This window comes from Coregonus clupeaformis, chromosome 16 (genome assembly GCF_020615455.1).
Source record: "Coregonus clupeaformis isolate EN_2021a chromosome 16, ASM2061545v1, whole genome shotgun sequence".
NCBI lineage: Eukaryota > Metazoa > Chordata > Actinopteri > Salmoniformes > Salmonidae > Coregonus > Coregonus clupeaformis.
Window position 1 is genome coordinate 5376861 of NC_059207.1, and position 25474 is coordinate 5402334.

General features: G+C 47.2%; 1 protein-coding gene across 2 annotated transcripts in view; it reads right to left on the reverse strand.

Moving 5' to 3' along the window:
* Positions 1 to 5852: 5852 nt before the first annotated feature.
* Positions 5853 to 25474, reverse strand: part of LOC121584344 (doublesex- and mab-3-related transcription factor 1) — a 39958-nt gene continuing 20336 nt past the window's right edge. The window contains exons 4-5 of one of the 2 annotated variants that reach the window (XM_045225596.1): positions 23888 to 24227; positions 5853 to 6660 (exon numbers count right to left, since the gene is read on the reverse strand). In XM_045225596.1, the coding sequence (XP_045081531.1) occupies positions 6524 to 6660; positions 23888 to 24227 (477 nt within the window). In that variant the 3' untranslated portion in view covers positions 5853 to 6523. Of the gene's footprint in view, positions 6661 to 23887; positions 24231 to 25474 lie in introns of both variants that reach the window. The other variant, XM_045225595.1, reaches the window with a different exon arrangement.

Below are 25474 nucleotides of genomic sequence, written 5' to 3' on the forward strand. Positions count from 1 at the left end.
AGGTAGAGAAGGAGAGGAGATAGAGAAGGAAAGGAGAGGAGGTAGAGAAGGAGAGGAGGTAGAGAAGAGGAGGTAGAGAAGGAGATGAGATAGAGAAGGAGAGGAGAGTAGGTAGAGAAGGAGAGGAGATAGAGAAGGAGAGGAGGTAGAGAAGGAGAGGAGGTAGAGAAGACAGCAGTCCTCTCTCCCCCCAGACAGACAGCAGTCCTCTCTCCCCCCAGATAGACAGCAGTCCTCTCTCCCCCAGACAGACAGCAGTCCTCTCCCCCAGACAGACAGCAGTCCTCTCCCCCAGACAGACAGCAGTCCTCTCTCCCCCAGACAGACAGCAGTCCTCTCTCCCCCAGACAGACAGCAGTCCCTCTCTCCCCCAGACAGACAGCAGTCCTCTCTCCCCCAGACAGACAGCAGTCCTCTCTCCCCCAGACAGACAGCAGTCCTCTCTCCCCCAGACAGACAAGCAGTCCTCTCTCCCCCCAGACAGACAGCAGTCCTCTCTCCCCCCAGACAGACAGCAGTCCTCTCTCCCCCCAGACAGACAGCAGTCCTCTCTCCCCCCCATGCCGTCCCACTCTCAGTCATGTTTCAGTAACACCACTGTAATCACACAGTAATCACACCCATCCACATTAGAACCAGATGCACTGAACCTGACGCCGGTTCATTTGGCTCCGCTGAAACCCTGGGACACTACATTTGCCCTTGGAGGCCCGGAGGTAGGAGGGACAGGGGTAGAGGGATGGAGGGAGGAGGGAGACGCAGGGGGGAGAGGGGTAGAATGATGGAGGGAGAGGCAGGGGGGACAGGGGTAGAGATGGAGGGAGAGGCAGGGGGACAGGGGTAGAGATGGAGGGAGAGGCAGGGGGACAGGGTAGAGGGATGGAGGGAGAGGCAGGGGGGACAGGGGGTAGAGATGGGGGGAGAGGCAGGGGACAGGGGTAGAGATGGAGGGAGAGGCAGGGGGACAGGGGTAGAGGGATGGAGGGAGAGGCAGGGGGGACAGGGGTAGAGGGATGGAGGGAGAGGCAGGGGGACAGGGGTAGAGGGATGGAGGGAGAGGCAGGGGGACAGGGGTAGAGGGATGGAGGGAGAGGCAGGGGGACAGGGGTAGAGATGGGGGGAGAGGCAGGGGGACAGGGGTAGAGATGGAGGGAGAGGCAGGGGACAGGGGTAGAGGGATGGAGGGAGAGGCAGGGGGGACAGGGGTAGAGGGATGGAGGGAGAGGCAGGGGGGACAGGGGTAGAGATGGAGGGAGAGGCAGGGGGACAGGGGTAGAAATGGAGGGAGAGGCAGGGGGGACAGGGGTAGAGATGGAGGGAGAGGCAGGGGGGACAGGGGTAGAGATGGAGGGAGAGGCAGGGGGGACAGGGGTAGAGATGGAGGGAGAGGCAGGGGGGACAGGGGTAGAGGGATGGAGGGAGAGGCAGGGGGGACAGGGGTAGAGATGGAGGGAGACGCAGGGGGGACAGGGGTAGAGATGGAGGGAGAGGCAGGGGGACAGGGGTAGAGATGGAGGGAGACGCAGGGGGGACAGGGGTAGAGATGGAGGGAGACGCAGGGGGACAGGGGTAGAGATGGAGGGAGAGGCAGGGGACAGGGGTAGAGGGATGGAGGGAGAGGCAGGGGGGGACAGGGTAGAGATGGAGGGAGAGGCAGGGGGACAGGGGTAGAAATGGAGGGAGAGGCAGGGGGGACAGGGGTAGAGATGGAGGGAGAGGCAGGGGGGACAGGGGTAGAGATGGAGGGAGAGGCAGGGGGACAGGGGTAGAGATGGAGGGAGAGGCAGGGGGGACAGGGGTAGAGGGATGGAGGGAGAGGCAGGGGGACAGGGGTAGAGATGGAGGGAGAGGCAGGGGGGACAGGGGTAGAGATGGAGGGGGAGAGGCAGGGGGGACAGGGGTAGAGGGATGGAGGGAGACACAGGGGGACAGGGGTAGAGATGGAGGGAGAGGCAGGGGGACAGGGTAGAGGGATGGAGGGAGAGGCAGGGGGGACAGGGGTAGAGATGGAGGGAGAGGCAGGGGGACAGGGGTAGAGATGGAGGGAGACGCAGGGGGACAGGGGTAGAGGGATGGAGGGAGAGGCAGGGGGGACAGGGGTAGAGATGGGGGGACAGGGGTAGAGGGATGGAGGGAGAGGCAGGGGGACAGGGGTAGAGATGGAGGGAGAGGCAGGGGGACAGGGGTAGAGATGGAGGGAGAGGCAGGGGGGACAGGGGTAGAGATGGAGGGAGACGAGGGGGACAGGGGTAGAGGGATGGAGGGAGAGGCAGGGGGACAGGGGTAGAGATGGAGGGAGAGGCAGGGGGACAGGGTAGAGATGGAGGGAGACGCAGGGGGACAGGGGTAGAGGGATGGAGGGAGAGGCAGGGGGGACAGGGGTAGAGATGGAGGGAGAGGCAGGGGGACAGGGGTAGAGGGATGGAGGGGAGACACAGGGGGGACAGGGGTAGAGGGATGGAGGGAGACACAGGGGGGACAGGGGTAGAGGCCCGGAGGCAGGAGGGACAGGGGTGGAGGGATGGAGGCAGGAGGGACAGGGGTGGAGGGAGAAGGGTGAAGGGGTAGAGGGGTAGAGGGAGAGGTAACTGTTGTAAAGCAGCCGACAATAAAACTCAATCTCCTGTCAAATCCAATTAAGTCATTATCTGACTGTCTTTAATTGAAAACAGAAATGACAGTAAATTTCAGTGATATATCAGGAAGGATCAATCGATAGCGCCGTAAGATCGGGCCGGGAGAGGTGATTTATAATGTCAAAGCCATATACAGTGGGGAAAAAAAGTATTTAGTCAGCCACCAATTGTGCAAGTTCTCCCACTTAAAAAGATGAGAGAGGCCTGTAATTTTCATCATAGGTACACGTCAACTATGACAGACAAAATGAGAAAAAAAAATCCAGAAAATCACGTTGTAGGATTTTTAATGAATTTATTGGCATATTATGGTGGAAAATAAGTATTTGGTCAATAACAAAAGTTTCTCAATACTTTGTTATATACCCTTTGTTGGCAATGACACAGGTCAAACGTTTTCTGTAAGTCTTCACAAGGTTTTCACACACTGTTGCTGGTATTTTGGCCCATTCCTCCATGCAGATCTCCTCTAGAGCAGTGATGTTTTGGGGCTGTCGCTGGGCAACACAGACTTTCAACTCCCTCCAAAGATTTTCTATGGGGGTTGAGATCTGGAGACTGGCTAGGCCACTCCAGGACCTTGAAATGCTTCTTACGAAGCCACTCCTTCGTTGCCCGGGCGGTGTGTTTGGGATCATTGTCATGCTGAAAGACCCAGCCACGTTTCATCTTCAATGCCCTTGCTGATGGAAGGAGGGTTTCACTCAAAATCTCACGATACATGGCCCCATTCATTCTTTCCTTTACACGGATCAGTCAGTCCTGGTCCCTTTGCAGAAAAACAGCCCCAAAGCATGATGTTTCAACCCCATGCTTCACAGTAGGTATGGTGTTCTTTGGATGCAACTCAGCATTCTTTGTCCTCCAAACATGACGAGTTGAGTTTTTACCCAAAAAGTTATATTTTGGTTTCATCTGACCATATGACATTCTCCCAATCCTCTTCTGGATCATCCAAATGCACTTCAGACGGGCCTGGACATGTACTGGCTTAAGCAGGGGGACACGTCTCGCACTGCAGGATTTGAGTCCCTGGCGGCGTAGTGTGTTACTGATGGTTGGCTTTGTTACTTTGGTCCCAGCTCTCTGCAGGTCATTCACTAGGTCCCCCGTGTGGTTCTGGGATTTTGCTCACCGTTCTTGTGATCATTTTGACCCCACGGGGTGAGATCTTGCGTGGAGCCCCAGATCGAGGGAGATTATCAGTGGTCTTGTATGTCTTCCATTTCCTAATAATTGCTCCCACAGTTGATTTCTTCAAACCAAGCTGCTTACCTATTGCAGATTCAGTCTTCCCAGCCTGGTGCAGGTCTACAATTTTGTTTTTGGTGTCCTTTGACAGCTCTTTGGTCTTGGCCATTGTGAAGTTTGGAGTGTGACTGTTTGAGGTTGTGGACAGGTGTATTTTATACTGATAACAAGTTCAAACAGGTGCCATTAATACAGGTAACGAGTGGAGGACAGAGGAGCCTCTGAAAGAAGAAGTTACAGGTCTGTGAGAGCCAGAAATCTTGCTTGTTTGTAGGTGACCAAATACTTATTTTCCACCATAATTTGCAAATAAATTCATTGGAAAATCCTACAATGGGATTTTCTGGATTTTTTTCCTCAATTTGTCTGTCATAGTTGACGTGTACCTATGATGAAAATTACAGGCCTCTCTCATCTTTTTAAGTGGGAGAACTTGCACAATTGGTGGCTGACTAAATACTTTTTTGCCCCACTGTAGGTAACGCCACATTATTCTCTGTAAAAACCACTGGTGGATGAAATTAAGAGTAAGTGTATTTAATAAAAGACAAGATGTTGTTGTTATTGATAACGACAGACGGGGGCCAGAATCAAATGAATGTTTTCATAGCGGCTAAAGAAATTACAAGTCATTTAATTTTTCTGTTTTATATCTTGGTCCCCTACACACAATCACATTTCAACTCTGTCATCAATAACCGTTTTATTTCTTTAGAACGTGTAGCTACATAAACTCCAAGGTTCCAAATGACATTTGTTGCTGTTTTATTAAAACATAACTAAGAATAAACAGTTTTGTAATGTGTCATTCAAAATCAACGGCCATAAAACACACAAACAGAAACACAGTGCATTAGTATTAAACTCAACAATCTTAGGCTTATTGCTGATATATTTTCAGAGATTTTAAACAACACAATCTACCTAATGAATACAACCATTAAGCTGCTGTGCACTATGAAAGTCAACAAAACAGGACATGTATGGAAGCTTAGATGCTATTTTTAAAGCAAAATAACAAAAGTGAATATTCTGTTAAAGGGTCTTGCTGTTCTGGGAATGAATATTCTGAAATACTGTTTATTAAATATCATTTGCAAATCATCTGTGTATATCAACCAGCAGGTTAAATGATGTGTTTGGATGGGGGACAGAAACATGGAGGACACTTCATAGTGCTGAGATAGAACTCAGAACAGTATCAATACAAGACTGGTAGACTGGTAGACAGATATAGACTGGTAAAGACTGATAAAAACTAGTATACTCTGTTATAGACTGATATAACCCATATAGACTGGTACAGACAGGTAAATACTGACTGGTAGAGACTGACTGCTATAGACTGATATAGGCTGCTATAGGCTGCTATAGACTGGTATATACCGATATAGACTGATATTGACTGGTATATACCGGTATAGACTGATATTGACTGGTATTGACTGGTATAGACTGGTATAGACTGGTATATACCGATATAGACTGGTATAGACTGGTATAGACTGGTATAGGCTGGTATAGACTGATATAGGCTGCTATAGACTGCTATAGACTGGTATATACCGATATAGACTGATATTGACTGGTATATACCGGTATAGACTGATATTGACTGGTATTGACTGGTATAGACTGGTATAGACTGGTATATACCGATATAGACTGGTATAGACTGGTATAGACTGGTATAGGCTGGTATAGACTGGTATAGGCTGGTATAGACTGGTATAGACTGGTATAGACTGGTATTGACTGGTATAGACTGGTATAGACTGGTATAGACTGGTATTGACTGGTATAGGCTGGTATAGACTGGTATAGACTGGTATAGACTGGTATTGACTGGTATAGACTGGTATAGACTGGTATAGACTGGTATTGACTGGTATAGACTGGTATAGACTGATATTGACTGGTATAGACTGGTATAGACTGGTATAGGCTGGTATAGACTGGTATAGACTGGTATAGACTGGTATAGACTGGTATTGACTGGTATAGACTGGTATAGGCTGGTATAGACTGGTATAGACTGGTATTGACTGGTATTGACTGGTATAGGCTGGTATAGACTGGTATAGACTGGTATAGACTGGTATAAACTGGTATAGACTGGTATAGACTGATATTGACTGGTATAGACTGGTATTGACTGGTATAGACTGGTATAGACTGGTATAGGCTGGTATAGACTGGTATAGACTGGCATAGGCTGGTATAGACTGGTATAGACTGGTATAGACTGGTATAGACTGGCATAGAGCTAGGGAGGCAACATAACTACCTGTCTGTTCACCTTCCCCATGGCCTCACCAGAACCATTTCTATAGAGCCTCTCATATAACTGGAAAGATAACGACACTTCCGATATCTTCATAATGACAACATTGGAAGAAGGTTTACAGAAACAAAACCTTTATTTCAACAATTATATTATATTTCAAAAGAGGGTGTGATTTTAGATTGTTTCCCTCCTCCTCTTCCTCCTGCTCTTCCTCTTCCTCGCTCTGGTTATTTGTTGTTTCCCTCCTCATCTTCCTCCTCCTCTTCCTCTTCCTCTTCCTCGCTCTGGTTATTTGTTGTTTCCCTCCTCCTCTTCCTCCTCCTCTTCCTCTTCCTCTTCCTCGCTCTGGTTATTTGTTGTTTCCCTCTATGATGGAGTCGACAGTAAAACCCTGTCCCTGGTCACACTCAGTCTTCCCCTCAGAGCTGATGGACAGACAGGACAGACCGTCATGGCCGTTACCACCTCCGCTGACCGGGGAGAAGGCTGCAGGGAGACACAGAGAGACAGGTGGGTTAGACAGACAGACAGACAGACAGACAGTCATGGCCGTTACCACCTCCGCTGACCGGGGAGAAGGCTGCAGGGAGACACAGAGAGACAGGTGGGTTAGACAGACAGACAGACAGGCAGACAGACAGACAGACAGACAGACAGACAGACAGACAGGACAGACCGTCATGGCCGTCTCCACCACCACCCAGGGAGAAATCTGTGGAGGGAGCTGAAGGTTCGAGTTGCCAAACGTCAGCCTCGAAACCTTAATGACTTGGAGAAGATCTGCAAAGAGGAGTGGGACAAAATCCCTCCTGAGATGTGTGCAAACCTGGTGGCCAACTACAAGAAACGTCTGACCTCTGTGATTGCCAACAAGGGTTTTGCCACCAAGTACTAAGTCATGTTTTGCAGAGGGGTCAAATACTTATTCCCTCATCAAAATGCAAATGAATTTATAAAAAAATGTAAATGCGTGTTTCTGGATTTTTTGTTATTATTCTGTCTCTCACTGTTCAAATAAACCTACCATTAAAATTATAGACTGATCATGTCTTTGTCAGTGGGCAAACGCACAAAATCAGCAGGGATCAAATCCTTTTCCCCCTCACTGTAAGTGGCTATATAATAGGTAGCTATATTTTAAAGACTAGCTAGTTACTGTATAATATTAAATTTCTCTCCATCCTATGGCATAATGTGTAGAATTACAGCAAACTTCCTTTAAAACTGCAACATTTTCTCTACGTCCAATGGCAAAATCTGTAGTATTACACAAAATTAACTCTAAAACGTAAAAATTTTCTCTCTGCTGTCAAGTGGCAAGAGGGCGGCTGCTAAAATGTTTTGCTCGCAATGGTGGATGAATAACAAGGCAGCTAGGAAAAAACAAGAGGAGTTAATGAGTTAATACACCTACAGTCAACCACCAAACGGGAGCACAGACTCCACACAGATGTTTTACTTTTTCTGCTGGCTTTGAGCTAAGCTAGACCTAGCTAGCACCAGCAGCAGAGACAGGTTCCCCCACAAACAAAGATGGTTGCCATGTCCCCCTCCCCCTCATCACTGGCACCATGTCCCCCTCCCCACAGTACTGGCACCATGTCCCCCCTCCCCTCAGTACTGGCACCATGTCCCCCCCTCCCCCTATGCACTGGCACCATGTCCCCCTTTCCCCTCAGTACTGGCACCATGTCCCCTTTCCCCTCATCACTGGCACCATGTCCCCCTCCCCCTCAGCACTGGCACCATGTCCCCCTTTCCCCTCAGTACTGGCACCATGTCCCCCTTTCCCCTCATCACTGGCACCATGTCCCCCCTCCCCCTCAGCACCATGTCCCCCCTCATCACTGGCACCATCTCCCCCTCTCCCCTCATCACTGGCACCATGTCCCCCTCCCCCTCAGCACTGGCACCATGTCCCCCCTCCCCCTCAGCACTGGCACCATGTCCCCCCTCCCCCTCAGTACTGGCACCATGTCCCCCCTCCCCCATGCACTGGCACCATGTCCCCCTTTCCCCTCAGTACTGGCACCATGTCCCCCCTTTCCCCTCATCACTGGCACCATGTCCCCCCTCCCCCTCAGCACTGGCACCATGTCCCCCTCATCACTGGCACCATGTCCCCCTTTCCCCTCATCACTGGGACCATGTCCCCCCTCCCCTCAGCACTGGCACCATGTCCCCCTCCCCCTCAGTACTGGCACCATGTCCCCCCACCCAACAGTACTGGCACCATGTCCCCCCTCAGTACTGGCACCATGTCCCCCCTCCCCTCAGTACTGGCACCATGTCCCCCCTCCCCGTCATCACTGGCACCATGTGGACACCTGCTACATGACCAGCAGTATGTGGACACCTGCTACATGACCAGCAGTATGTGGACACCTGCTATATGACCAGCAGTATGTGGACACCTGCTACATGACCAGCAGTATGTGGACACCTGCTACATGACCAGCAGTATGTGGACACCTGCTACATGACCAGCAGTATGTGGACACCTGCTACATGACCAGCAGTATGTGGACACCTGCTCGTTGAACATCTCATTCCAAAATCATGGGCATTAAAATGAAGTTTGTCCCCCTTTGCTGCTATAACAGCCTCCACTCTTCTGGGAAGGCTTTCCACTAGATGTTGGAACATTGCTGCGGGGACTTGCTTCCATTCAGCCACAAGAGCATTAGTGAGGATGGGCACTGATGTTGGGCGATTAGGCCTGGCACGCAGTTGGCGTTCCAATTCATCCCAAAGGTGTTCAATGGGGTTGAGGTCAGGGCTCTGTGCAGGCCAGTCAAGTTCTTCCACACCGAACTTGACAAACCATTTCTGTATGGACCTCACTTTGTGCACGGGGGCATTGTCATGCTGAAACAGGAACGGGCTTTCACCAAACAGTTGCCACAAAGTTGGAAGCACAGAATCGTCTAGAATGTCAGTGTATGCTGTAGCATTAAGATTTCCCTTCACTGGAACTATGGGGCCTAGCCCGAACCGTGAAAAAACAGCCCCAGACCATTATTCCTCCTCCACCAAACTTTACAGTTGGCACTATGCATTGGGGCAGGTAGCGTTCTCCTGGCATCCTGGCAAACCCAGATTTGTCCGTCGGACTGCCAGATGGTGAAGCGTGATTCATCACTCCAGAGAACGCGTTTCCACTGCTCCAGAGTCCAATGGCAGCGAGCTTTACACCACTCCAGGCAACGCTTGGCATTGCGCATGGTGACCTTAGGCTTGTGTGCGGCTGCTCGGCCATGGAACCCCGTTTCATGAAGCTCCCAACGAACAGTTCTTGTGCTGACGTTGCTTCCAGAGGCAGTTTGGAACTTTCGGTAGTGAGTGTTGCAACCGAGGACAGACAATGTTTTTGCGCGCTATGAGCTTCAGCACTCGGCAGCCCCGTTCTGTGAGCTTGTGTGGCCTTCCACTTCGCGACTGAGCCGTTGTTGCTCCTAGACGTTTCCACTTCACAATAACAGCACTTACAGTTGACCGGGCAGCTCTAGCAGGGCAGAAATCTGACGAACTGACTTGTTGGATATTTGGCATCCTATGGCGGTGCCACGTTGAAAGTCACTGAACTCTTCAATAAGGCCATTCTACTGCCAATGTTTGTCTATGGAGATTGCATGGCTGTGTGCTCAATTCTATTCACCTGTCAGCAACAGGTGTGGCTGAAATGGACAAATCCACAAATTTGAAGGGTTGTCCACATTCTGTTGTATATATAGTGTATATTTTGATATCAAATTACAACAACATGACATTGTAAAAAGACTGTCTGGAACACAGAGGTGTCTTTCTTCAACTGAAAATAATTCTCACGTAACAAGACTAGCATCTTCATTCTAATACAGACCCAGTCTCTCTCTCCCAGTGACAGTCCCTTGGCCAGCTAGGTGGAATGTCAAGGCCAGGGTCAGAGGAGTGCCGGCCCGGTGGAGGCATTATGTTCATGGTGTTCTGGGGGTTAGGTACGGCACAGAACACCGCCAACGGCACAGTGCCCGCCTGGGAACCGGCAGAAGGGAGGCAAGGATCTGGCACTAGTTGTGCCGCCGGTATCACTGGTAGTGACAGACATAGTGACCTGTTGGTGTGGTGCCACAGAGGAGAGAGGAGGAGGAGGAGGAGGAGGAGGAGGAGGAGGAGGAGGAGGAGGAGGAGGAGAGGAGAGAGGAGGAGGAGGAGGAGGAGGAGGAGCAGGAGGAGGAGAGGAGAAAGGAGGAGGAGGAGGAGGAGGAGGAGGAGGAGGAGGAGGAGGAGGGAGGAGGAGGAGGGAGGAGGAGGAGGAGGAGAGAGGAGAGGAGGGAGGAGGAGGAGGAGGAGGAGGAGGAGGAGGAGGAGGAGAGGAGGAGGAGGAGGAGAGGAGAAGAGAAGGAAGAGGCAAAAGGAAGAGGAGAGAGGAAGAGGAGGGGGACACTACTCTGATAACCAGTTCTCTAACCCTGTTTAGATAACCAGGCTGACTGACTGTGCAGGACTGTACAAGGTCAATGTGCCAAACTTTCCCTCCTTTCAGTAAACAGACCAGCTCCGAAACAACTGGAAGGTCTGGTGATTATTACCACTTCCAAATATGCTGGAAATACAACACAACTAAGAACTACCATATCCATGTCCAACACACAGAGGACCACTCTAATGAATATAGCGGAGCTGTCCTGGTCTCTGGCAGCGCTTGGAACTGAGCCTGACAGAGATATGGATCACCCCAGAGAACACTGCTACTCCAGCTGCTCTGTCTTCATCTGACTACGTTTTCTCTCATAGTCCGAGAGCATCTGGTCATCGTGGTGGTGGCAGAGGGCTTCTCATTTCTCCTAAATGGAGGTTTTCTCTTTTCTCCCTCTCCATCTCCTCATTTGAATTCCATGCTGTCCACTCAAGCTTAACATTATTGTAATCTATCGCCCACCAGGTGCCCTTAGATATCTCCTCAATGAGGTTGACTGTCTGACTGGATGTCTGGCTCTCTGACTGTCTGACTGGCTGTCTGGCTGGCTGGATGTCTGGCTCTCTGACTGGCTGTCTGGCTGGCTGGCTGGCTGACTGGCCGGATGTCTGGCTCTCTGACTGGCTGACTGGCTGACTGACTGGCTGGATGTCTGGCTCTCTGACTGGCTGTCTGGCTGGCTGGCTGGTTGACTGATTGGCTGTCAGACTGGCTCTCTGTCTGGCTGTCTGGCTGGATGTCTGGCTCTCTGACTGGCTCTCTGACTGGCTGTCTGGCTGGCTGGCTGGCTGGCTGACTGACTGGCTGGATGTCTGGCTCTCTGACTGGCTGTCTGGCTGTCTGGCTGGCTGGCTGGCTGACTGACTGGCTGGATGTCTGGCTCTCTGACTGGCTGTCTGGCTGGCTGGCTGGTTGACTGATTGGCTGTCAGACTGGCTCTCTGACTGGCTGTCTGGCTGGCTGGCTGGTTGACTGATTGGCTGTCAGACTGGCTCTCTGACTGGCTGTCTGGCTGGCTGTCTAACTGGCTGTCTGGCTGATTAACTGGCTGTCTGGCTGTCTGATTGGCTGGTTCTCTGGCTGTCCGACTGACTGACTGACTGGCTGACTGTCTGGCTGTCTGACTGTCTGGGTGTCTGATTGGCTGTCTGACTGTTTGACTGGCTGGTTCTCTGGCTGTCCGACTGACTGACTGACTGACTGGCTGACTGTCTGTCTGTCTGACTGTCTGGGTGTCTGATTGGCTGTCTGACTGTTTGACTGGCTGGTTCTCTGGCTGTCTGACTGACTGACTGTCTGGCTGTCTGATTGGCTGTCTGACTGACTGGCTGTCTGATTGGCTGTCTGACTGACTGACTATTGCCATGTTACTGCCTGTCAGGTAAACATTTGTCATACAGGGCTTTTACTAGGAGTGAATGTCTATTAGACTAATTGGTAACTAACTATTTGATTAATTAGTAACTCATTATTTAATTAATTGGTAACTATTTAACTCTGTAATAAAACAAATAATAGTATATCTAACAGAGGTATTAACAAGAACCAAGAAGTCCACTATATCTGGCTATATCTGGCAATATCTGGCTATATCTGCATGGCTATATCTGGCTATATCTGGCTATATCTGGCTATATCTGACTATATCTGGCTATATCTGGCTATATCTGGCTATATCTGGCTATATCTGACTATATCTGGCTATATCTGGTTATATCTGGCTATATCTGGCTATATCTGGCTATATCTGCATGACTATATCTGACTATATCTGGCTATATCTGGCTATATCTGGCTATATCTGACTATATCTGGATGTCTGTATCTGGCTATTTCTGGCTATATCTGGCTATATCTGCATGGCTATATCTGGCTATATCTGGCTATATCTGACTATATCTGGCTATATCTGGCTATATCTGGCTATATCTGCATGGCTATATCTGGCTATATCTGGCTATATCTGACTATATCTGGCTATATCTGACTATATCTGACTATATCTGGCTATATATGGCTATATCTGCATGACTATATCTGACTATATCTGGCTATATCTGGCTATATCTGCATGGCTATATCTGACTATATCTGGCTATATCTGGCTATATCTGCATGGCTATATCTGGCTATATCTGCATGGCTATATCTGGCTATATCTGGCTATATCTGGCTATATCTGCATGACTATATCTGACTATATCTGGCTATATCTGCATGACTATATCTGACTATATCTGGCTATATCTGGCTATATCTGCATGGCTATATCTGACTATATCTGGCTATATCTGGCTATATCTGCATGGCTATATCTGGCTATATCTGCATGGCTATATCTGACTATATCTGGCTATATCTGGCTATATCTGACTATATCTGGCTATGTCTGGCTATATCTGACTATATCTGCATGACTATATCTGGCTATATCTGGCTATATCTGGTTATATCTGGCTATATCTGCATGACTATATCTGACTATATCTGGCTATATCTGGTTATATCTGGCTATATCTGGCTATATCTGACTATATCTGGTTATATCTGGCTATATCTGGCTATATCTGCATGGCTATATCTGGCTATATCTGGCTATATCTGGTTATATCTGGCTATATCTGCATGACTATATCTGCATGGCTATATCTGGCTATATCTGGCTATATCTGGTTATATCTGGCTATATCTGCATGACTATATCTGACTATATCTGGCTATATCTGGTTATATCTGGCTATATCTGCATGACTATATCTGGCTATATCTGGCTATATCTGGCTATATCTGGCTATATCTGCATGACTATATCTGACTATATCTGGCTATATCTGGCTATATCTGGCTATATCTGCATGACTATATCTGCATGGCTATATCTGGCTATATCTGGCTATATCTGACTATATCTGGCTATATCTGGCTATATCTGGCTATATCTGCATGACTATATCTGGCTATATCTGCATGGCTATATCTGGCTATATCTGCATGGCTATATCTGGCTATATCTGGCTATATCTGACTATATCTGGCTATATCTGACTATATCTGGCTATATCTGGCTATATCTGCATGACTATATCTGGCTATATCTGCATGGCTATATCTGGCTATATCTGCATGGCTATATCTGGCTATATCTGGCTATATCTGGCTATATCTGACTATAACTGGCTATATCTGGCTATATCTGCATGGCTATATCTGGCTATATCTGGCTATATCTGACTATATCTGGCTATATCTGCATGACTATATCTGCATGGCTATATCTGGCTATATCTGACTATATCTGGCTATATCTGGCTATATCTGGCTATATCTGCATGACTATATCTGGCTATATCTGCATGGCTATATCTGGCTATATCTGCATGGCTATATCTGGCTATATCTGGCTATATCTGACTATATCTGGCTATATCTGGCTATATCTGCATGGCTATATCTGGCTATATCTGGCTATATCTGACTATATCTGGCTATATCTGGCTATATCTGACTATAACTGGCTATATCTGGCTATATCTGCATGGCTATATCTGGCTATATCTGGCTATATCTGGCTATATCTGCATGGCTATATCTGGCTATATCTGGCTATATCTGACTATAACTGGCTATATCTGGCTATATCTGCATGGCTATATCTGGCTATATCTGGCTATATCTGACTATATCTGACTATATCTGGCTATATCTGACTATATCTGACTATATCTGACTATATCTGGCTATATCTGACTATATCTGGCTATATCTGCATGGCTATATCTGGCTATATCTGGCTATATCTGACTATATCTGGCTATATCTGGCTATATCTGACTATATCTGGCTATATCTGACTATATCTGGCTATATCTGGCTATATCTGGCTATATCTGACTATATCTGGCTATATCTGACTATATCTGACTATATCTGCATGACTATATCTGGCTATATCTGCATGGCTATATCTGGCTATATCTGCATGGCTATATCTGGCTATATCTGACTATATCTGACTATATCTGGCTATATCTGGCTATATCTGCATGACTATATCTGGCTATATCTGGCTATATCTGACTATATCTGGCTATATCTGGCTATATCTGACTATATCTGGCTATATCTGCATGACTATATCTGGCTATATCTGGCTATATCTGACTATATCTGGCTATATCTGACTATATCTGCATGACTATATCTGGCTATATCTGGCTATATCTGGCTATATCTGGCTATATCTGACTATATCTGCATGACTATATCTGACTATATCTGGCTATATCTGACTATATCTGGCTATATCTGACTATATCTGGCTATATCTGACTATATCTGGCTATATCTGACTATATCTGCATGACTATATCTGGCTATATCTGGCTATATCTGGCTATATCTGGCTATATCTGCATGACTATATCTGGCTATATCTGCATGGCTATATCTGGCTATATCTGCATGGCTATATCTGGCTATATCTGACTATATCTGACTATATCTGCATGACTATATCTGGCTATATCTGCATGGCTATATCTGGCTATATCTGCATGGCTATATCTGGCTATATCTGGCTATATCTGACTATATCTGCATGACTATATCTGGCTATATCTGGCTATATCTGACTATATCTGGCTATATCTGGCTATATCTGACTATATCTGGCTATATCTGGCTATATCTGGCTATATCTGCATGACTATATCTGGCTATATCTGACTATATCTGGCTATATCTGGCTATATCTGCATGACTATATCTGGCTATATCTGACTATATCTGGCTATATCTGCATGGCTATATCTGACTATATCTGGCTATATCTGCATGACTATATCTGGCTATATCTGCATGACTATATCTGGCTATATCTGCATGGCTATATCTGGCTATATCTGCATGGCTATATCTGGCTATATCTGACTATATCTGGCTATATCTGGCTATATCTGCATGGCTATATCTGGCTATATCTGGCTATATCTGACTATATCTGGCTATATCTGGCTATATCTGGCTATATCTGACTATATCTGGCTATATCTGCATGGCTATATCTGGCTATATATATGTAACTCTGTGTTGTTTTTTATTGCACTACTTTGCTTTATCTTGACCAGGTCGCAGTATCTGACTATATCTGGCTATATCTGGCTATATCTGCATGGCTATATCTGGCTATATCTGACTATATCTGGCTATATCTGGCTATATCTGGCTATATCTGGCTATATCTGCATGGCTATATCTGCATGTAGACAGGTCTGGAAGTGTTTGAACACAGCTATTAGGATACTGCTGAGTAGGACTAACAGTACAGCTATTAGGATACTGCTGAGTAGGACTAACAGTACAGCTATTAGGATACTGCTGAGTAGGACTAACAAGTACAGCTATTAGGATACTGCTGAGTAGGACTAACAGTACAGCTATTAGGATACTGCTGAGTAGGACTAACAGTACAGCTATTAGGATACTGCTGAGTAGGACTAACAGTACAGCTATTAGGATACTGCTGAGTAGGACTAACAGTACAGCTATTAGGATACTGCTGAGTAGGGACTAACAGTACAGCTATTAGGATACTGCTGAGTAGGACTAACAGTACAGCTATTAGGATACTACTGAGTAGGACTAACAGTACAGCTATTAGGATACTGCTGAGTAGGACTAACAGTACAGCTATTAGGATACTGCTGAGTAGGACTAACAGTACAGCTATTAGGATACTGCTGAGTAGGACTAACAGTACAGCTATTAGGATACTGCTGAGTAGGACTAACAGTACAGCTATTAGGATACTGCTGAGTAGGACTAACAGTACAAATGGCCATAATAAAACGTAGGACTTTTTACTTTATTTGTATCACTTTTACGGAGCCATTGGGACCTCCCCCGGATGAACCCAACCCCTCTCTGGATAAAGTCCGGATTCAGGATGGGCCAGAGAATCAGAGGGAATGTAAGTGTGTAAATGTGTGTCTGTGTGTGTGTGTGTGTGTGTGTGTGTGTGTATACAGTACCAATCAAAAGTTTTATAACACCTACTCATTTAAACATTTTTCTTTATTTTTACTATTTTCTACATTGTAGAATAATAGTGAAGACATCAAAACTATGAAATAACACATATGGAATCATGTAGTAATCAAAATATGTTTTATATTTGAAATTCTTCAAAGTAGCCACCCTTTGTCTTGATGACAGCTTTGCACACTCTTGGCATTCTCTCAATCAGCTTCATGAGGTAGTCACCTGGAATGAATTTCAATTAACAGGTGTGCCTTCTTAAAAGTTAATTTGTGGAATTTGTTTCCTTCTTAATGTGTTTGAGTCAATCAGTTGTGCTGTGACAAGGTAGGGGGGGGTATATAAAAGATAGCCCTATTTGGTAAAAGACCAAGTCCATATTATGGAAAGAACAGCTCAAATAAGCAAAGAGAAACAACAGTCCATCATTACTTTAAGACGTGAAGGTCAGTCAATACGGAACATTTCAAGAACTTTGAAAGTTTCTTCAAGTGCAGTCGCAAAAACCAGCAAGCGCTATGATGAAACTGGCTCTCATGAGGACCGCCACAGGAAAAGAAGACCCAGAGTTACCTCTGCTGCAGAGGATAAGTTCATTAGAGTTACCAGCCTCAGATTACAGCCAAAATAAATGTAACAGACACATCTCAACATCAACTGTTCAGAGGGGTCTGTGTGAATCAGGCCTTCATGGTCGAATTGCTGCATATAAACCACTACTAAAGGACACCAATAAGAAGAAGGAGACCTGCTTGGGCCAAGAAACACGAGCAATGGACATTAGACCGGTGGAAATCTGTCCTTTGGTCTGAATGGCGCCGGAGAGGATGGCTGTCGTTTTACAGCCCTCTAACCAATTGTACTATTAGGTGTGTTTTTTGGCGTTTTTGTAATTTATTCTGTACATAATGTTTCTGCCATCGTCTCTTATAACCAAAAAGAGCTTCTGAATATCAGGACAGCGATTACTCACCTCGTATTGGACGAAGATTTTATCTTCAACGAGTCGGACGCGAAGGATATCCTACAGACACCCGACTGTCACGGTTTCTGCCGAGGCTGCTCCTTCTCCTTGTTCGGGCAGGCTTCGGCGGTCGTCGTCCCCGGAGTACTAGCTGCCACCATTCGTTGTTTCTGTGTTTGTTTGGTTTGGTCTGTTTTGGTACACCTGTTTCTCATTTTGTCTTGATTATGTGTCCTTTAAGTTCTCGTTGTTTCTGTCTTGTGGTTGTGTGTAGTTGTTCCTTGTCAGCAGGTGCTTCCAGTCAGTTTGTGCTCTATTCTGTTTTAGATAGAGAGTCCTCACTTGTTGTGCGTGTTTTGCATTTATACGCTGAGTGCGTTATTTTTCTCGTGCCTCCGGCTCTGTTTGTAGCCGTTCATTCTGTGGACTTTACTAAAGTATTTTTGGACTAGCATCTGTGTCCTGCATCTGATTCCTACACCACACCTACGCCCGCTCTGACACCGACAAAGGTCCAAATCCCCGTCATTCGCGTGAGGAAGAGACGGAGATATTGTGGGCGTAGGTCGGGTGCCTTGTAAGGATCCGACGGCGAGCGAGTAAACTGCCTCTCCCATCAATCCTATTAGCCAATCTTCAATCATTTGAAAATAAATTGATGACCTAAGATTACGGTTATCCTACCAACAGGACATTAAAAACTGTAATATATTATGTTTCACCGAGTCGTGGCTGAACGACGACATGGATAACATACAGCTAGCGGGATATACACTACATCGGCAGGATAGAACAGCAGCCTCTGGTAAGACAAGGGGTGGCGGTCTATGTATATTTGTAAACAACAGCTGGTGCAAAAAAATCTAATACTAAGGAAGTCTTAAGGTTTTGCTCACCTGAGGTAGAGTATCTCATGGTAAGCTGTAGACCACAATATCTACCAAGAGAGTTTTCATCTATATTTTTCATAGCTGTCTATATACTACCACAAACCAATTCTGGCACTAAGACTGCACTCAATGAGCTGTATAAGGCCATAAGTAAACAGGAAAACAATCATCCAGAAGCAGCGCTCCTAGTGGCCGGGGACTTTAATGCAGGGAAACTTAAATCCGTTCTACCTAATTTCTACCAGCATGTTAATTGTGCAACCAGAGGGAAAAAATCGTTAGACTACCTTTACTCCACACACAGAGACGCATACAAAGCTCTCCCTCGCCCTCCATTTGGCAAATCTGACCATAACTATATCCTCCTGATTCCTGCTTACATGCAAAAACTAAAGTAGGAAGCACCAGTGACTGGGTTAATAAAAAAGTGGTCAGATGACGCAAATGCTAAGCTACAGGACTGTTTTGCTAGCACAGACTGGAATATGTTCCGGGATTCTTCCGATGGCATTGAGGAATACACCACATCAGTCACTGGCTTCATCAATAAGTGCATCGATGATGTCGTCCCCACAGTGACCGTACGTACATACCCCAACCAGAAGCCATGTATTACAGGCAACATCCGCACTGAGCTAAAGGGTAGAGCTGCCGCTTTCAAGGAGCGGGACACTAACTCGGACGCTTATAAGAAATCCCGCTATGCCCTCCGATGAACCATCAAACAGGCAAAGAGTGAATACAGGACTAAGATTGAATCGTTCTACACTGGCTCTGACACAAGCCTACCAGACGAGCTAAATCACTTCTATGCTCGCTTCAAGGCAAGCAACACTGAAGCATGCATGAGAGCACCAGCTGTTCCGGATGACTATGTGATCACACTCTCCGTAGCCGATGTGAGTAAGACCTTTAAACAGGTCAACATTCACAAGGCTGCAGGGCCAGACGGATTACCAGGACGTGTACTCCAAGCATGTGCTGACAAACTGCCAAGTGTCTTCACTGACATTTTCAACATTCAACCTCTCCCTGACTGAGTCTGTAATACCAACATGTTTCAAACAGACCACCATAGTCCCTGTGCAGAAGAACACTAAGGTAACCTGCCTAAATGACTACCGACCCGTAGCACTCACGTCTGTAGCCATGAAGTGCTTTGAAAAGCTGGTCATGGCTCACATCAACACCATTATCCCAGAAACCCTAGACCCACTCCAATTTGCATACCGCCCCAACAGATCCACAGATGATGCAACTCTCTATTGCACTCCACACTGCCCCTTTCCCACCTGGACAAGAGGAACACCTACGTGAGAATGCTATTCATTGACTACAGCTCAGCGTTCAACACCATAGTGCCCTCAAAGTTCATCACTAAGCTAAGGATCCTGGGACTAAACACCTCCCTCTGCAACTGGATCCTGGATTTCCTGACGGCCGCCCCAGGTGGTAAGGGTAGGTAACAACACATCTGCCACGCTGATCCTCAACACGGGGCCCCCTCAGGGGTGCGTGCTCAGTCCCCTCCTGTACTCCCCTGTTCACCCATGACTGCATGTATATTTATATTATATTTATGGCCAGGCACGACTCAACACCATCACTAAGTTTGCCGACAACACAACAGTGGTAGGCCTGATCACCGACAACGATGAGACAGCCTATAGGGAGAGGTCAGAGACCTGGCCGTGTGGTGCCAGGATAGCAACCTCTCCCTCAACGTGATCGAGACAAAGGAGATGATTATGGACTACAGGGAAAAAAAGAGGACTGAGCACGCCCCCATTCTCATCGACGGGCTGTAATGGAACAGGTTGAGAGCTTCAAGTTCCTTGGTGTCCACATCACCAACGATCTATCATGGTCCAAACACACCAAGACAGTCGTGAAGAGGGCACAACAAAGCCTATTCAATCAATTTTTTCAATCAATTTTATTTTATATAGCCCTTCTTACATCAGCTAATATCTCGAAGTGCTGTACAGAAACCCAGCCTAAAACCCCAAACAGCTAGTAATGCAGGTGTAGAAGCACGGTGGCTAGGAAAACTCCCTAGAAAGGCGAAAGCCTAGGAAGAAACCTAGAGAGGAACCAGGCTATGAGGGGGTGGCCAGTCCTCTTCTGGCTGTGCCGGGTGGAGATTATAACAGAACCATGCCAAGATGTTCAAAAATGTTCATAAGTGACAAGCATGGTCAAATAATAATCAGGAATAAATCTCAGTTGGCTTTTCATAGCCGATCATTAAGAGTTGAAAACAGCAGGTCTGGGACAGGTAGGGGTTCCATAACCGCAGGCAGAACAGTTGAAACTGGAATAGCAGCAAGGCCAGGCGGACTGGGGACAGCAAGGAGTCACCACGGCCGGTAGTCCCGACGTATGGTCCTAGGGCTCAGGTCTCTCAGTTGGCTTTTCATAGCCGATCATTAAAGAGTTGAAAACAGCAGGTCTGGGACAGGTAGGGGTTTCGTAGCCGCAGGCAGAACAGTTGAAACTGGAATAGCAGCAAGGCCAGGCGGACTGGGGACAGCAAGGTGTCATCATGCCCGGTAGTCCTGACGTATGGTCCTAGGGGCTCAGGTTCTCAGAGAGAAAGAGAGAACGAGAGAATTAGAGAGAGCATACTTAAATTCACACAGGACACTGGATAAGACAGGAGAAGTACTCCAGGTATAACCAACTAACCCCAGCCCCCGACACACAAACTACTGCAGCATAAATACTGGAGGCTGAGACAGGAGCGGTCCGGAGACACTGTGGCCCCATCCGAAGAAACACCGGACAGGGCCAAACAGGAAGGATATAACCCCACCCACTCCGCCAAAGCACAGCCCCGCACCACTAGAGGGATATCCCCAACCACCAACTTACAATCCTGAGACAAGGCCAGTATAGCCCACAGAGGTCTCCACCACAGCACAAACCAAGGGGGCGCCAACCCAGACAGGAAGATCACGTCAGTAACTCAACCCACTCAAGTGACGCACCCCTCCCAGGGACGGCATGAAAGAGCACCAGCAAGCCAGTGACTCAGCCCCTGCAACAGGGTTAGAGGCAGAGAACCCCAGTGGAGAGGGGAACCGGCCCGGCAGAGACAGCAAGGGCTGTTCGTTGCTCCAGCCTTTCCGTTCACCTTCACACTCCTGGGCCAGACTACACTCAATCATATGACCTACTGAAGAGATAAGTCTTCAGTAAAGACTTAAAGGTTGAGACCGAGTCTGCGTCTCTCACATGGGTAGGGCAGACTGTTCCATAAAAATGGAGATCTATAGGAGAAAGCCCTGCCTCCCGCTGTTTGCTTAGAAATTCTAGGGACAATTAGGAGGCCTGCGTCTTGTGACCGTAGCGTACGTATTGGTATGTACGGCAGGACCAACTCGGAAAGATAGGTAGAAGCAAGCCCATGTAACGCTTTATAGGTTAACAGTAAAACCTTGAAATCAGCCCTTGCCTTAACAGGAAGCCAGTGTAGGGAAGCTAGCACTGGAGTAATATGATCAAATTTCTTGGTTCTAGTCAGGATTCGTAGCAGCCGTATTTAGCACTAACTGAAGTTTATTTAGTGCTTTATCCGGGTAGCCGGAAAAATAGAGCATTGCAGTAGTCTAACCTAGAAGTAACAAATGCATGGATTAATTTTTCTGCATCATTTTTGGACAGAAAATTTCTGATTTTTGCAATGTTACGTAGATGGAAAAAAAGCTGTCCTTGAAACAGTCTTGATATGTTCGTCAAAAGAGAGATCAGGGTCAAGAGTAACACCGAGGTCCTTCACAGTTTTATTTGAGACGACTTTTACAACCATCTATTCCCCCTCAGGAGACTGAAAAGATTTGGCATGGGTCCTCAGATCCTCAAAAAAGTTATACAGCTGCACCATTGAGAGCATCCTGACTGGTTGCATCACCGCCTGGTATGGCAACTGCTCGGCCTCCGACCGCAAGGCACTACAGAGGGTAGTGCGTATGGCCCAGTACATCACTGGGGCCAAGCTTCCTGCCATCCAGGACCTCTATACCAGGCGGTGTCAGAGGAAGGCCCTCAAAATTGTCAAAGACTCCAGCTACCCTAGTCATAGACTGTTCTCTCTGCTACCGCACGGCAAGAGGTACCGGAGCGCCAAGTCTAGGTCCGAAAGGCTTCTCAACAGCTTCTACCCCCAAGCCATAAGACTCCTGAACAACTAATCATGGCTACCCGGACAATTTGCACTGCCCCCACCCCATCCCCTATTTTACTCTGCTGCTACTTTGTTTATTATTTATGCATAGTCACTTTAACTCTACCCACATGTACATATGACCTCAATTACCTTGACTAGCCGGTGCCCCCGCACATTGACTCTGCACCGGTACCCCCTGTATATAGCCTCCCTACTGTTATTTTATTTTACTGCTGCTCTTTAGTTATTTGCTTTGATTTTTTTTGCTTAACACTTTTTTTATTTGTTTTACTTTGCATTGTTGGTTAAGGGCTTGTAAGTAAGCATTTCACTGTAATGTCTACATGTGGCAAATAACATTTTATTTTATTTTATTTGAGTCCAAATTTGAGGTTTTTTGTTCCAACCTCCGTGTCTTTGTGAGACGCAGCGTAGGTGAACGGATGATCTCCGCATGTGTGGTTCCAACCGTGAAGCATGGAGGAGGAGGTGTGATGGTGTGGGGGGTGCTTTGCTGGTGACACTGTCTGTGATTTATTTAGAATTCAAGACACACTTAACCAGCATGGCTACCAAAGCATTCTGCAGTGATACAAAATCCCATCTGGTTTGCACTTAGTGGGACTATAATTTGTTTTTCAACAGGACAATGACCCAACACACCTCTAGGCTGTGTAAGGGCTATTTGACCAAGAAGGAGAGTGATGGAGTGCTGCATCAGATGACCTGGCCTCCACAATCCCCCGACCTCAACCAAATTGAGATGGTTTGGGATGAGTTGGACCGCAGAGTGAAGGAAAAGCAGCCAACAAGTGTGCAGCATATGTGGGAATTCCTTCAAGACTGTTGGAAAAGCATTCCAGGTGAAGCTGGTTGAGAGAATGCCAAGAGTGTGCAAAGCTGTCATCAAGACAAAGGGTGGCTACTTTGAAGAATCTCAAATATAAAATATATTTTGATTTGTTTAACACTTTTTTGGTTACTACATGATTCCATATGTGTTATTTCATAGTTTTGATGTCTTCACTATTATTCTACAATGTAGAAAATAGTACAAAATAAAGAAAAACCCTTGAATGAGTAGGTGTTATAAATATTTGACTGGTACTGTACGTGATAGCGTATGTGTGTCTACAAGTGTTGTTGCATGTGTATCTCTGTGTATGCATGCACACATATCTGTGTGTGTTACTCACAGGCTTGCTTGGTCTCATTGCAGGTGTTGTTGTCCTCCAGAGAGAAGATGGGGGGAACACAGGCTGCCGTGGTCCCCAACCCCTGGCCTAATCCCTGGCCTAATCCCTGGCCTAATCCCTGGCCTAATCCCTGGCCTAATCCCTGGCCTAATCCCTGGCCTAACCCCTGGCCTAATCCCTGGCCTAATCCCTGGCCTAATCCCTGGCCTAACCCCTGGCCTAACCCCGTGGTCCCCATCCCCAGGCCCTGGCTCAGGTAGGAGGCAGCAGAGTAGTAGGAGTGCATCCGGTACTGGGGAGACACGTTGTGGCTGGATAAGCGACTCTCGCCGTTCGGCATCTGCTTCAGACGATAACACGCACACACAGACAGGTGGGGGGAGAAGAAATTAGACTTTCTCAATCTCAATATGATTTTTAAACAGAGCATTAAACAGAGCTCACAAGTCCTCTCTCAGCTAAAAGGAAGTAAGAAATTGATGTGACGGTAGACAATGCATCATGCATGTGATGTGACTGTCCTTGAAGGTGTTCTACACTCTGTTATCATATACAATATAGGAATCATGAAGGTGTTCTCACTCTGTTATAGTTCTTGGGCACTGGAACAGTGGTGGTTTTCTTGAAGTGTGTGGGGCTACAGCATGAGACAGCGCCATGTTGGAAGATGTCCGAGAAGAAGCCTGCCATCTGGTCGGAGTCCGCTCTGAGGACGCGGTCAGGGATTCAATCTGGGCCAGAGGCTTTGTGAGTATTCACTCTCTTGAGAGTTTTCCTCATGTCAGCCTCGGAGAGCAGAAGCACCTGGTCGTCCGGAGACATCGAGAGCCCACCTGGATGGCTCAGTGTGGGTGGTCTCATATCAGGTACAGAATGTGTTGAGCTCATCTGGGAGGGGAGGAGTCGGTGGGCATCACACAGCTGCCTGTGGCTCTGTAGTCCGTAAGAGGGAGGAGTCGGGTGGGCATCACACAGCTGCCTGTGGCTCTGTAGTCCGTAAGAGGGAGGAGTCGGTGGGCATCACAGCTGCCTGTGGCTCTGTAGTCCGTAAGAGGGAGGAGTCGGTGGGCATCACAGAGCTGCCTGTGGCTCTGTAGTCCGTAAGAGCCTGTAGTCTTTGCCACATGGGTTGTGTGTCTGAACTGTCGTATTGTGATTCCAGTCTTTTCCTAATGGACCTGCTCGCCTTGTACACATTGTCATCGGGGTTCACTTTGCTGACGTTGAATGCTGCAGTACGGGCTCTCAGCAGGGTACGGATTTCTCCGTTAGTCCAGGGTTTTTGGTTGGGGTATGTCTGGATTTTTTGATGAATCTTGAGATTGATGATGTGTATTCCTCAATGTTAGAGAATGAATCATGGGTAGTTGAGTCCTTGAACATGTGTCTCCCTCTTCTCCCCGTTGGGAGATATTCTTTCCTCTACAATAGGTGTTTGTAGGCGGGAGGTAATAACAGGGAGACCTGATCTGATTGGCCGAAATGGGAGGTAATAACAGGGAGACCTGATCTGATTGGCCGAAATGGGAGGTAATAACAGGGAGACCTGATCTGATTGGCCGAAATGGGGATATTACTGGTAGTTGT